This window comes from Silene latifolia, chromosome 4 (assembly GCF_048544455.1).
Source record: "Silene latifolia isolate original U9 population chromosome 4, ASM4854445v1, whole genome shotgun sequence".
In the NCBI taxonomy this organism is placed as follows: Eukaryota; Viridiplantae; Streptophyta; class Magnoliopsida; order Caryophyllales; family Caryophyllaceae; genus Silene; species Silene latifolia.
The window spans coordinates 75,954,069-75,966,027 of NC_133529.1; the positions used below are offsets into that span (position 1 = coordinate 75,954,069).

Consider the following 11,959-nt stretch of genomic DNA (forward strand, 5'->3'; position numbering starts at 1 on the left):
TCCGGGCTCACGGTAGTCGAAAATCATGAAGGTGTTTTGATTCCCACTCGAGTTCAAAACGGGTGGAGAGTATGCATCGACTACCGTAGGCTCAATGCCCTGACCTAAAAAGATCACTTCCCGCTACCCTTCATCGATCAAATGTTGGAAAGTTTAGCGGGAAAGTCTTATTATTGTTTTTTGGATGGCTACTCGGTTTATTTTCGAATCCCAATTGCACCCGAGGACTAAACCACTTTCACATGCCCTTTTGGAACGTTTGCTTATAGAAAAATTCCTTTCGGTCTTTGCAACGCACCGGGAACGTTCCAAAGGTGCATGATGAGCATCTTCTCAGACCATGTGGATAACTTTATTGAAGTGTTTATGGACGATTTCACCGTTCATGGTCAATCTTTTGAAGATTGTTTGAGTCATCTTACTTGGGTTCTCCAAAGATGTATTGATACCAACCTTGTACTGAACCATGAAAAGTGTCATTTTATGGTCAAGGAAGGGATAGTGTTGGGACATGTGGTATCCTCTAAGGGTATTGAGGTTGATAAGGCCAAGGTCGATACCATTCGCACCTTGTCTTATCCTACTAATGTGCGTAAAGTGAGATCTTTTTTAGGTCACGCCGGGTTCTACCGGCGCTTCATCAAAGATTTCTCTAAGATTGCTGCCCCTTTATGCAAGCTACTTTAAAAGAATTGTGAGTTCATCATGAGTGAAGAATGCAAGTAAGCCTTTGACAAGCTCAAGGAGAAGCTTATTTCGACACCAATAATTCAACCTCCTAATTGGAGTGAACCCTTTGAGATAATGTCGGATGCGAGTAACTATGCCTTTGGCGCAGTGCTTGGCCCAAAGGTAGGGAGGATACCCCATGTTATTCAATATGCATCGATGATGATGAACGAGACTGAAAGAAACTATACCACTACTGAGAAAGAGTTTCTTACGGTAGTGTTTATCTTGGAAAAGTTTCGACCTTATATTATTGGAGCCAAGGTCATCATCTTCATGGATCACGCCGCATTAAGGCATTTGGTGAACAAGAAGGAATCCAAACCCCGTTTGATGCGATGGGCACTACTTTTGAGTGAATTTGATGTTGAGCTCTAGGATAAGAAGGGTTCAACTAACACGGTGGCGGACCACCTAAGTCGGATTGTGCAAGAAGAATCTCAAGATGCCTTGAAATCACCAATACAAGCAACTTTCCCGGATGACACACTTCTAGCCTTGTCCACTATTGAGCCATGGTATGCCCATATAGTAAATTTCATGATCTTCAAAGAGTTTCCTAAAGGTCTTTCTCGCTCCCAACGAGAAAAGATCAAGAGCGATGCTAAGTATTATGTGTGGGATGACCTATATCTTTGGAAGTTTTGTGCTGACCAAGTTATTAGAAGGTGTGTCCCGGATACCGATATTATTCCAATTCTTAAATTTTGCCATAAATATGCTTGTGGTGGGCATTTCGGAGCCAAGAAAACGGCTAGGAAAGTTTTGGAGAGCGGTTTCTTTAGGCCCACACTATTTCGGGACGCCTATTATATGGTCAAGACTTGTGATAGATGCTGAAGAGTTGGCAACATTTCAAGAAGAGTAGAGATGCCACAAACTCCGATGATCTATTGTGAGATATCCGGTGTATGGGGCATTGACTTCATGGGACCATTCCCCGCATCTTGTGATTACATTTACATCCTTTTGGTGGTTGACTACGTGTTATGCTTTTTATTTGTATTAGCTTCGCAAGTGTACGAATGAACGTTGTAGCTTGCAAAGATCGAACCCGAGGGACGAAATTATGGTTCTAAGATTAGATATTTAACTACTAGTTTAGTTCAACCGAAATAGGGTTGAGAAGGTTTAACTAACTAGAGGAAATCACTAAACAAAGAGAATGATATGAATGCTTAAGACGGTGAATAACAATAATTAAGAGACTAGGATATTGGGTTCACTCATATAGCTAAGGGGAGACAAGCATAGGGTGATAAATTCGAAAGCAAAAGCATAGAAAAGACTCTATCTCTCGATATGAGACTAATCCTTAAGTTAAGATCGATTAAGTCCTTACCTAATCAACTCAACTACAATTTTATCATGCCAATCCTATTTAATAGCCAAGTTCTCACTCAACAAGCAAAGATAGATAATGAAACCCTCATTCAAGCATTAACACAAACACCTAGCATGCACAATAAAATTGAGAAGCTTAAGCCCAAGAATTGTAATCTTTCTATGCTATAATCTACCCTTATGATGCTATATGAGATCCCCCTCCATCCTAGTAAGGCACTACTCACACATGCTCATGGTGACATAAGCAAAAGATGAAGAATTTGACAGAAAACAAGGAAGGGAAAACATGCTTGCAATTTCTACTAATTAAACAATTCAAAATGTAAACAAATGAAAGATGAACAACAATAGAGAAGAGATTATACCAATAATGAAGACAAAGTTGCAACCTTTGATTAAATAGAAGAATAATCTTCACCAATCTCCAATTAACAACCCAATACTAAATGTAAACTATTGAACAGTACTAATTCTAATCTAATATAACAAGTAATTAATGATTGATTAAGGAAAGATTAATGTTTTGATTAAGGGTTTGCATAAGGTTAAGGAAATAATTTCAGATCTAGGGTATTGTGTCCAAATGATTAAGGGAGGGGTATTTATAGGTTGCACCACAATTAGGGTGAAATTACAAATGGGCTTCAAAATGCGGAGGAGTACTTCCAACCAGTAGGCCAGCTGCCGGTGCCTGGCCCAGCTGGGAGTTCGCTGGAAGAAAATTGTGATTTTAAAGTCATCAGGTGTCCTCAGCCGGGGGGTCAGCTGCCGGTGGCTGACCGGCTGGGAGTACATTGACTTCTTCTTTCCTCTTGTTGACTTCTGAACTTCACCTTACATTCCCAGCCGGGTGACCGGCTGCCGGTGCCTGGCCCGGCTGGGAGTCTCCTGTAACTTTCTTGGTTTTCTTCCTTTTCTCTTGTTCTCCCAGCCGGGTGGCCGGCTGCCGGTGCCTGGCCCGGCTGGGAATTCTCTGTAACTTCTTCCCCAATTGTTTGCTAAGTGTGTTGTAGGAGCTCCAGCCGGCTGACCGGCTGCCGACCGACCGGCTGCCGGCCTACCAGTTGGGAGCTCATCTCAACATTTCTTCCTCCTTCTTCCACACTTAGTCTATCAAACCGTCTCCTTTGCTCCGACTCCTCTATCCTCGCCTCAAAACCTGCAAGAGGGGCATAATATCATAGACTAGGGAATCGGGGTGCAAAACTGCAAGGAAAGACGTATAGAACCGACTCAAATTGAGTCGGAAAGCATGAAAATGGAGGCGGAAGATGGTGCAAATGAATCCTATATCAAACCTCCCCACACTTGAACATTACTCGTCCCCGAGTAAGTGGGTGAGTCAAAGCGAGACCCTTATTTAACTATAGACTAATTACGCTAATAATATCCGATGGAAGGGAAATAACGAGCGTCCTCCGTCCCTTCAACTCACGTAGCCATGCCTATGAGGTAAGGCACAACTCGTAAGGCAAGTGGGGGCTTGCAAGAAAAATGCGATGCATCCAATCATGTGAACACAAAAGCAAGTAGTAGAATGCATCTAACAAAATGGTCCACTTTCCTCATCTACGTGGCCGAGTTTTTTGGTTCAAAAACATGGTCTCGGTCGGGAAATACCGTCTCAGAGTCTCAATGGAGGTGTCAACCCCCTAGGCATGGCCTAAGCAATCCTAATGTGTCCAATAAGCTCAAGAAATGGATTCTAGAGCGGGAAAGGGGAACGAGGGATTAGACCTCCGAGAATTACAAAACCAACACAAGATGAAACCAAAAGACCCATGACTAAGGGGACCTAAGTCAACGACCTCCTCACGGTTTTCACTCGTCTCTCGCTTGAATGCCGGGTGTTTTTTTGTACAAAACGTAACTAAAACACTCTCCTACTCCGACTCGTGAGAACGTGTCCGCAATCTAATGTGTAGGACCGTCCAATGTCCAAATGAGATACAAAATATAACAATGCACAAATCATGAAATAAAGGTTGTAACGAGGCTAGGGAGTAGGACGAAACGGGATCGGGGCAAGCACCGGTTGGATATGTGGAGTTCAAATCAAGAATTGTCAACACATCACATCCCACTTCTTATTGCAACATATGAGACACGTCTATGCCCTAACATAGAATTGATAACCAACACTATGCAAAAATTGCATAAACCCAACTCAAATTGGAAAAACTTGAAAATACTCCTCTTATTTAAACAAATGAGCAAAGTCTTCACCCTAACAAGAGTTCGATTTCCCAAAATCAAGCAAAAATTGTGTAGACCCGACTCATTATGGAAAAACATCAAATCGCCCCTTTATTTAGCAACGGCTTTTTCTACCCCTTTAAATGATGAGGAGGGGTGTTGCTTTTTTTTTTTTTTTTTTTTTTCTGTCACTCAAGGAGGTTTTATTCAAGGTAGAAGCATTATGGAGAACATTCTAATTTGCCAAGATCTTGTTAAACTTTATGGAAGGAAGAGTGTCTCCCCTAGATGTCTATTCAAAATAGACCTGCAGAAGGCTTATGACTCAGTGGAGTGGAGTTTCCTTTTTCAGATGCTACATGAATTAAATATTTCAGCTGGTTTTATTGCTCTCATTAAGGAATGTGTCACCACTGCCACTTATACTTTGAATTTGAATGGGGATAGCTTTGGCTGGTTTAAGGGACAAAGAGGATTAAGACAAGGAGATCCTTTGTCACCTTTGCTCTTTACAATTTGCATGGAATATCTTACCAGATTGTTATCCTATACTACCTCTACAATGAAGTTCAGGTTTCACCCTCTTTGCAAATCAATGAAATTGAGTAGCTTAATGTTTGCAGATGATTTGTTGCTCTTCTCTAAAGGGGATGTGGGTTCCATTATGATCCTGCTACGCACCTTCTCAACCTTTTCTCAAGCATCAGGACTTCAGATGAGTAGGGGAAAGTCAAATGTGTATTTTAATGGAGTAGCTAGTGAAGTCAGAAGAGAAATAGTTCAGGTATCAGGCTGCATTGAAGGCAAATTACCTTTCAAATACCTTGGAGTGCCAATTAAGCCTGCTAAATTATCAATCAAAGACTGCCAACCATTGATTGATAAATTTTTTGAGAGGGTAAGACAACTGGGAACCAAAAAACTCTCGTATGCTGGGAGACTGGTGTTGATAAAAGCAGTATACAGAACTCTACATTCCTACTGGGCTTCTATTTTCATCATTCCAAAAGCAGTGCTCCTCAAAATTGAAGCAATATGCAGGAACTTCTTGTGGCATGGAGGGACTGAATATGCTAGGACCCCTACTGTTCCCTGGTCAAAACTTTGCACTAATCAGAAGGAGGGGGGACTTGGCCTGAGAGATGAGTACAGTTGGAATAAAGCAGCAGTTGGGAAACTGGTCCGGTGGATTCAGGCTCACCCATCTAAGCTATGGGTGCAATGGGTACATAGTGTCTACCTGAAGGGACAAGAATGGGAGGACTATAACCCTCCCAGGATGCCAGTTGGACGTGGAAAAAAGTTTATAAATTGAAGCAGGAGTTTCAGCCAGCATACCACCAGAATGAATGGACTGTGATACCAGGTAAGGAGTATACTATCAAGAAGGGGTATAGCTGGTTAAGGCCAACCAACCAGACTGTAAGCTGGTCTCATATTGTTTGGACCAAATGGTCCATTCCCAAACACAGCTTTATAGCTTGGTTGTACTATCAGCAAGGGTTTAATACCAAAGACAAGCTCTACAGATTTGGTATTGTCCCTGACAGCAACTGTTGTATTTGTGCTCAAGAGGAAGAGTCACCATCTCACCTCTTTTTCCAGTGCCAGTACAGCAGGAGAGTTATTCAGAGAGTTCAGGAATGGACGGGGGTGACTATGTCTGCTGCCAATACTCAGAATTGGTGGCAACACAGGAGGTTCACGAGGCTGAAGAATGGGGTCTTGAATAGTATACTCAATGCTACTATGTACTATATCTGGAACCAGAGGAATGCAAGCAGGCATGAGGGTGCTATAATCAGTCCTGGCAGGTGTGTGGTGATGATACAAGCAGATATCAGGAACAGAATTCAACAACAGTTGCAGGGTACAGTGTCGAGAAAAGATAAGCATTGGATTGAGAAATTGCTGCACTAGCTAGTAGGATCTACTATATGTTTTTGATGTATGGTAGATGATATAGATGAGTTTGTGATAGGAACATGGTTGTGAACAATTTATTCTGTACATGGTTTTTGAGCATCAATATATTTTTTACCTTTTACCAAAAAAAAAAACTAGCTCTTTTTCGATTTTTCAAACTTTTTCACTTTTCTACTTTGTTTTTCGTTTCAATGTCAAAACCTCTTATTTATGTACAACACCAAATATATGCCAAATTCCGACCCGAGTGGATATGTAAACTATCCACCATTATGACCCAAATCACCTCCTAAAACACTACTACAAAACTGACCAATTCTTGATCAAGGAAAGGTGTATGTGGAATGTAGCTAATTTAGTGGGTTTACCAAATGGAAAGGCTAAAGCTCAAAGGGGGTGAATCAAAAAGGGAAATAATGGAAGGGAAAAAACAAGGCTATTTGGCTATGTGAGGTTCATATGCATGTGAAAACAATTTTATTTCATAACTTGTGCACAAAAATGAAATGCAAATCATGGTCTAAGGACGGAATGACACACTTATGCGTCTAGACATAACATGTCCCGCGAGGAGACCTACTCACAATCCTAATTGTGGGTTGGGCATAAATGTACCGACCCCAGGAGGCTCTAATCCTCACATATGAGTGTCTAGGTCGAGACCTAGGTCTAGCCTACGGTCAGTGGTCTCACAGGGTGGCCTAGACTCGTTAGTCCGGTCCTCAATTTCCCACAACTAACCTATGGACACGGGCGCAAGCCACGGGGAGGGGGAAGGCACAATTGGGACTTGACTCATCCTTGGGGTATAGACTTCCCAACCTTGACCACATTTGTGCACATTTATGTACAAACCGATGCAATTGATCCTATCCTAAAACAACCACACATGTACATGTTATAATGCATGCAGAAATTGAAATGAACATAAATTAAACATGCAACGAGTTGACTAAACCTAGCAGCATATCAACACCAACACAACGATCCGAAATTTCCCCAAAGGAACATCCAAGGCACAAAAATCTCATTCTCCTTCAAATATGCAAGATATATAAAGAAAGAACGGTAAAGGGGTAAGAGATTAGAATGAGTTTACCAAGCGGGTCTTCTAGCTCCTTTTTTCCTCAAATGGTTAGCGTTTATGCCAAAGGTTAGCCAACAACAAGTATATATATACAATGCAATGTTTTTGTGATTTTTTTGAAAGTTTCTCTATTTTTTTGGATTTGTTTTGAAAATTTGTCAAATTTACAATTTACTCACAAATGTACACTATTAACAAATATAGACAAAGTAGATATTTTCCTCCCCACACTTAAGACTTACATCGTCCTCGATGGAACGAAATGTAGGGAGGAAATAGGAAGAGTAAAAGACATATTTTTGGATTTTGCTTGATTTTTTTTTTTGAAGTAAAAACATGTTTTTGTGGGTTTGTAGAATTTTTTTTGAAATTAAATAACTTGTTTTTGATTTTTTGAATTTTTTGTTTGGGCCTCCTCCCCACAGTTTCTATATACAACGCCCGGTGACGGGGAAATGTGGGTGGGAGGCAAAAGTAATGAAAAGGAACGTGTTTTTGTGTTTTTCAGTTTATAGAATCTCCTCCCCACACTTATCTATGTGCATAGTGTATGGAGGAGATTTGGGAAGTAAAATGCATATTTTTGTGAAATTTTCTAAATTTTCGATTTTTTTGTGTTTTTAAATGGGGATGCAATGCATGAACTATGCTAAATGCAATATTGAAATGACGATGCAAATTACGCTAAATGGATGCAATTCCTACATGTGACAATATATTACAAAATTGAAGTCTAATGTAAGTCTAAATGAATGCAACTAGATGAATGGCTATCCTACAGATCATAAAACTAACTAAATGCATACGAAATTTAAATAAGAATAAGAAGTTTCGATTTAGGAAATCATACTTGGCATTTGGATTGAGAGGGAGAGAAAAGGGCCATCATTACTAGGCCGTCTAGGAGAAGTCGTCCTCATCATCGTCATCACCATCATCATTATCATCCTCTTCATCATTCCCGGCTACGAACTCGGATTCACAGACGAAATCACCCGTGCTCATGTGCATGTCCGAGCCAAAAGTCCCCACCTCCTCGGTCAAATCGAAGAACACCTCTCTGTTCCCTCCCGAACCACTAGCATCTCCTCCCTCACCGAAGATGGATGGAGCGCCCCCAAACCATCGTGTGTCGTGCCCCTCCCCATGAGTAGAAGGTGGGGTGGGGAAGACGGGAGCGCTGTATGTTAGGTTCATATACCTATTATTAGACTCTTCTAGTAGTGAAGAAATTAACATTTTAATTATTAGTTCTTTAGATCTAGTGCACGCATAACTAAATAAGAGATTAAATAAGAAAAACAATGTCCCTTACATTGTTGAATGGCTCGAAATAAGGGCACAATCAAGGTCACCTTCCTTATTTGTTCTTGATCTTAAATATGTTGGATGATCATCCAAAATCCCAATGTAGATATCCTCCTTTGATTGCACCCAAGACAAATCCCTAAAACTAATATATTAATTAACTAGACTAATACACTAGTATCCTTTAAAATGATTCTAATAATATTCTTATTACTACACTAGTAATCTAATATTGTATTTAGAATTTATGATGAACAATTTATAAGGTTTCTAAACCATTTTAGAGAGAGTTGTGAGGGAATGAGAGAAATGCATCTAGAATGAATAATGAATAATGATAGAGTAAATAAGAGAACAAATTCTCTTAACAACGAGGAGGAAAACCGGTGGGGGTCAAGGGGTAGATGCCAAAATATGGAATCTCCTTTTCCTTTTACTCTTCTCAATATTTTAGGTGTGTAAGGCTAGAAGGTGTAGGTGTAATTATTTAAATTTTATAACATAAAATAATATCACCCACTAACACCTTCCACCTCCATTATTTCGGTCCATATGTATAAAATGGACTACAATTTTATTTTGTCAATTTGTCATTTGTCACACAATATGTCACATGTAGTATGTTACATGTTATTAATTAATTTAATGCATATTTATCAAATAAATATCATTTTATACATTAATTAAATTACATATAAAAAATTGACTAGTGATACTTGATCACATAAATAAAATGGGTCATTTAATTATAATTCACAACATATTGTAATTATAATTAACCATTCATTCTTATCTCAATTGTTTCACAAACAATAATGAATTTTAGTAATAAAGTATTTTAATTACTAAAATAAATCTTATTTAATCCAATTACAATAAGATATAAATATTCTCTCTCACAATTGAATTGTTCAATTTTAAAGAATTGATTAACTTGTATCGTCATACAATTAATCAATTTGTCTATTAAGGGAATTGTCCTTTAGGTGTGACCTTAATGGGTCAACTGATCACCACCGTCAAACGACAGTAACGTCTAACTCTAGTTAGCTGATCATTACTGATTAATGTGGATCAGTTGACTATATAAATGAATCATCCCTTACGTATTCTTAATATGAGATTTAAATATGTGATCGCACTATTGTTGAGGACACATACTCTAACAATCTCCCACTTGTCCGAGACAAGTGTGCGTCACCAATTCTCTTGTCCTATTACAATATCCCACTCAATGCAAGGTGTCTCGCAGGTCGTACTTGCATTTGATCATATCTTGAGTGGTTTCCTCGATCTTGAAGTGTAACTGTCTGACCGGAATTATCTACCATAGATAATTTCCGAGCGTGGCCACGCATTTCCAGTTCACTACTCCTCGAGTGGCCTTGAGATTTCAAATAACCCTGACAAGGGCGTGGACAATTCCTATCGCACTATTCCCTTTATTTAGCCACAGTTCATCATAACCCAAAATATACTCATTTGACCTCGATTCTGATAAATCGTGAGAGCATAAATCAAAGTCAATCGTAAATTTGTGCCAACTTGGGCGAATAGTCTCTAGTCAAAAGAATTGACTCATAAGAATACTATAGCAGCTCTTGCCACGACCAGACTTTATGAATTACCGTAACTCTATAAGCGATCCCGCCCGACAGAGTGTCCCATACAGTCTGCCTATGTGATCGACTAGTCATCCCATATGACTCTATGGCACATGAACTTGCCATCAATCGCATCAGACTCTAATCACTTCGAGACGTCACCTCCTCTAAGTAACTAGGGGTGAATACTATGTCAATCCAGTTCACTTTATGTCTCTACAACCCATTTGGATATAACAAAGTAAAGGGTGAGTTTATAGAAGCTCAAACGATAAATGCGATTATCATATATGAATAGTCAATACACTATTACTACTTTATATCTTATAATCTTTAGTGTACCTTTTACACTAGTTGAAATGCAATAAATGGTTGGCAAGTCCAACTTTATTAATTGCTATTTCCTTCTTTTCAATGTTATTTCTAATAACATGAATTTATCTAAGTATATGTCTAGTTTTCTTACCAGACTTGGGCTCTTTAACTTGAAAGATGCTCCCACTGTTATCACATAACTTGTGATAAAGTCTTTGGTAGAGGAATCTACTCTCATTCACTACATTGACCATTTTATCACAATTTACTTAGATTCCTTTTGTAGAATTTGCAATATACGAAACTAAAACACTTTTCTAGTCTCTTACTCTTAAGTCAATAAAATCAGCCTAGGATTTCAACAAATCCTAATTAGTTTGGAAACTAAAGTTTGTGCAACCCTTCAACACACAACGTAGTTTATCATCCAAACATATGAACGAATCCTTAATTCTTCTAAAGAATCTCAAAGATGTTCTTTAAGGCTTTCACAAGCCCATCATTGGAATTAACTTGTTATTGACTTATTATGCTCTAAGCATATGTTACATCATGGCATGTGCGTCTGTTGGCATACATGATCGTTCTAATGGCGGAAACATTAGCAAACGATTTCATGTGATCGACAACTTAATCGGTTCAGTGAATGACTATGACTCCATCATAGCAATTCCACTTTCATCAACATGAATAACCTACTCAACCTTGTCGATGTTAAACATATATGAAAGGTCTTATCATCATAATACTCTCAACTCTATGCCAATATTCTCTCACATAGATTCAGAATTCTAGAATACATCGCACCTTTTCCTAGTCTCCCAATCACTCTTTCACAGAAGACAACATTGGTACATTATTCTCAATAAGTAATATGTTATTAATATATAAGACATGGAAAAATAATTCTTGCTCCCACTTAACTTCATGTATAATCATGATTCTTCAATCATGTGAATGAAACCATTCTCAATTATCACATGAACGAAAAATATAATCCTTTGAGGCATGCTTAAGACCATTCTAGGATCACTTAAGAAAGCTACGCATAATACGTTAGGATTCTTAGATCTTTATTTATGGTTTTGTGTTCCAAACACATCCTTCTCTAAATTCTCATTTTAGAAAAACGAATTTTTAATATCATTTGCCATTCTTCATTAAAATGAAATGCGGAAATTCCTAACATAATTTATCTTGATTAACATCTTCATGTCAATCTATGCATTTAAGTACTCTAAAGCTCTATTTACTTTTAAAGAGACCCCCGCCTTAAAGTAAACATACTCTTGAGTAACAATCTTTGGATTTGTAATGCTATGACTCGTTTTTAACAAGGTCGATTTGGGACAAGGTCATAATACCATTACTTTCGAAAAGCAACATTTTAACAATAAGACATGTGTGCTATACTGCCACTCTATCTTTATAGATTATAGTTCCATTA

The 11,959-nt window shown here is 38.7% G+C and overlaps 1 protein-coding gene across 1 annotated transcript; it reads left to right on the forward strand.

Annotated features, from left to right (window-relative positions):
• The first annotated feature begins 804 nt into the window (after positions 1-804).
• On the forward strand, positions 805-6,192 carry LOC141651665 (uncharacterized). Its single transcript, XM_074459365.1, has 4 exons — positions 805-993; positions 1,108-1,504; positions 4,470-5,497; positions 5,593-6,192. Exons 1-4 carry the CDS (start codon positions 805-807, stop codon positions 6,190-6,192), a joined length of 2,214 nt encoding a protein of 737 aa, XP_074315466.1.
• The last annotated feature ends 5,767 nt before the right edge of the window (positions 6,193-11,959 follow it).

What these genes read in the sequence shown, in the direction of transcription:
- LOC141651665 (XM_074459365.1), top strand. Translation starts at nt 805, where the DNA reads ATGTCGGATGCGAGTAACTATGCCTTTGGCGCAGTGCTTGGCCCAAAG. An exon ending in CTTATATTATTGGAGCCAAG is followed by an intron (nt 994 to 1,107) that starts GTCATCATCTTC and finishes GTTGAGCTCTAG; the next exon opens with GATAAGAAGGGTTCAACTAA. An exon ending in TAGGAAAGTTTTGGAGAGCG is followed by an intron (nt 1,505 to 4,469) that starts GTTTCTTTAGGC and finishes CTGTCACTCAAG; the next exon opens with GAGGTTTTATTCAAGGTAGA.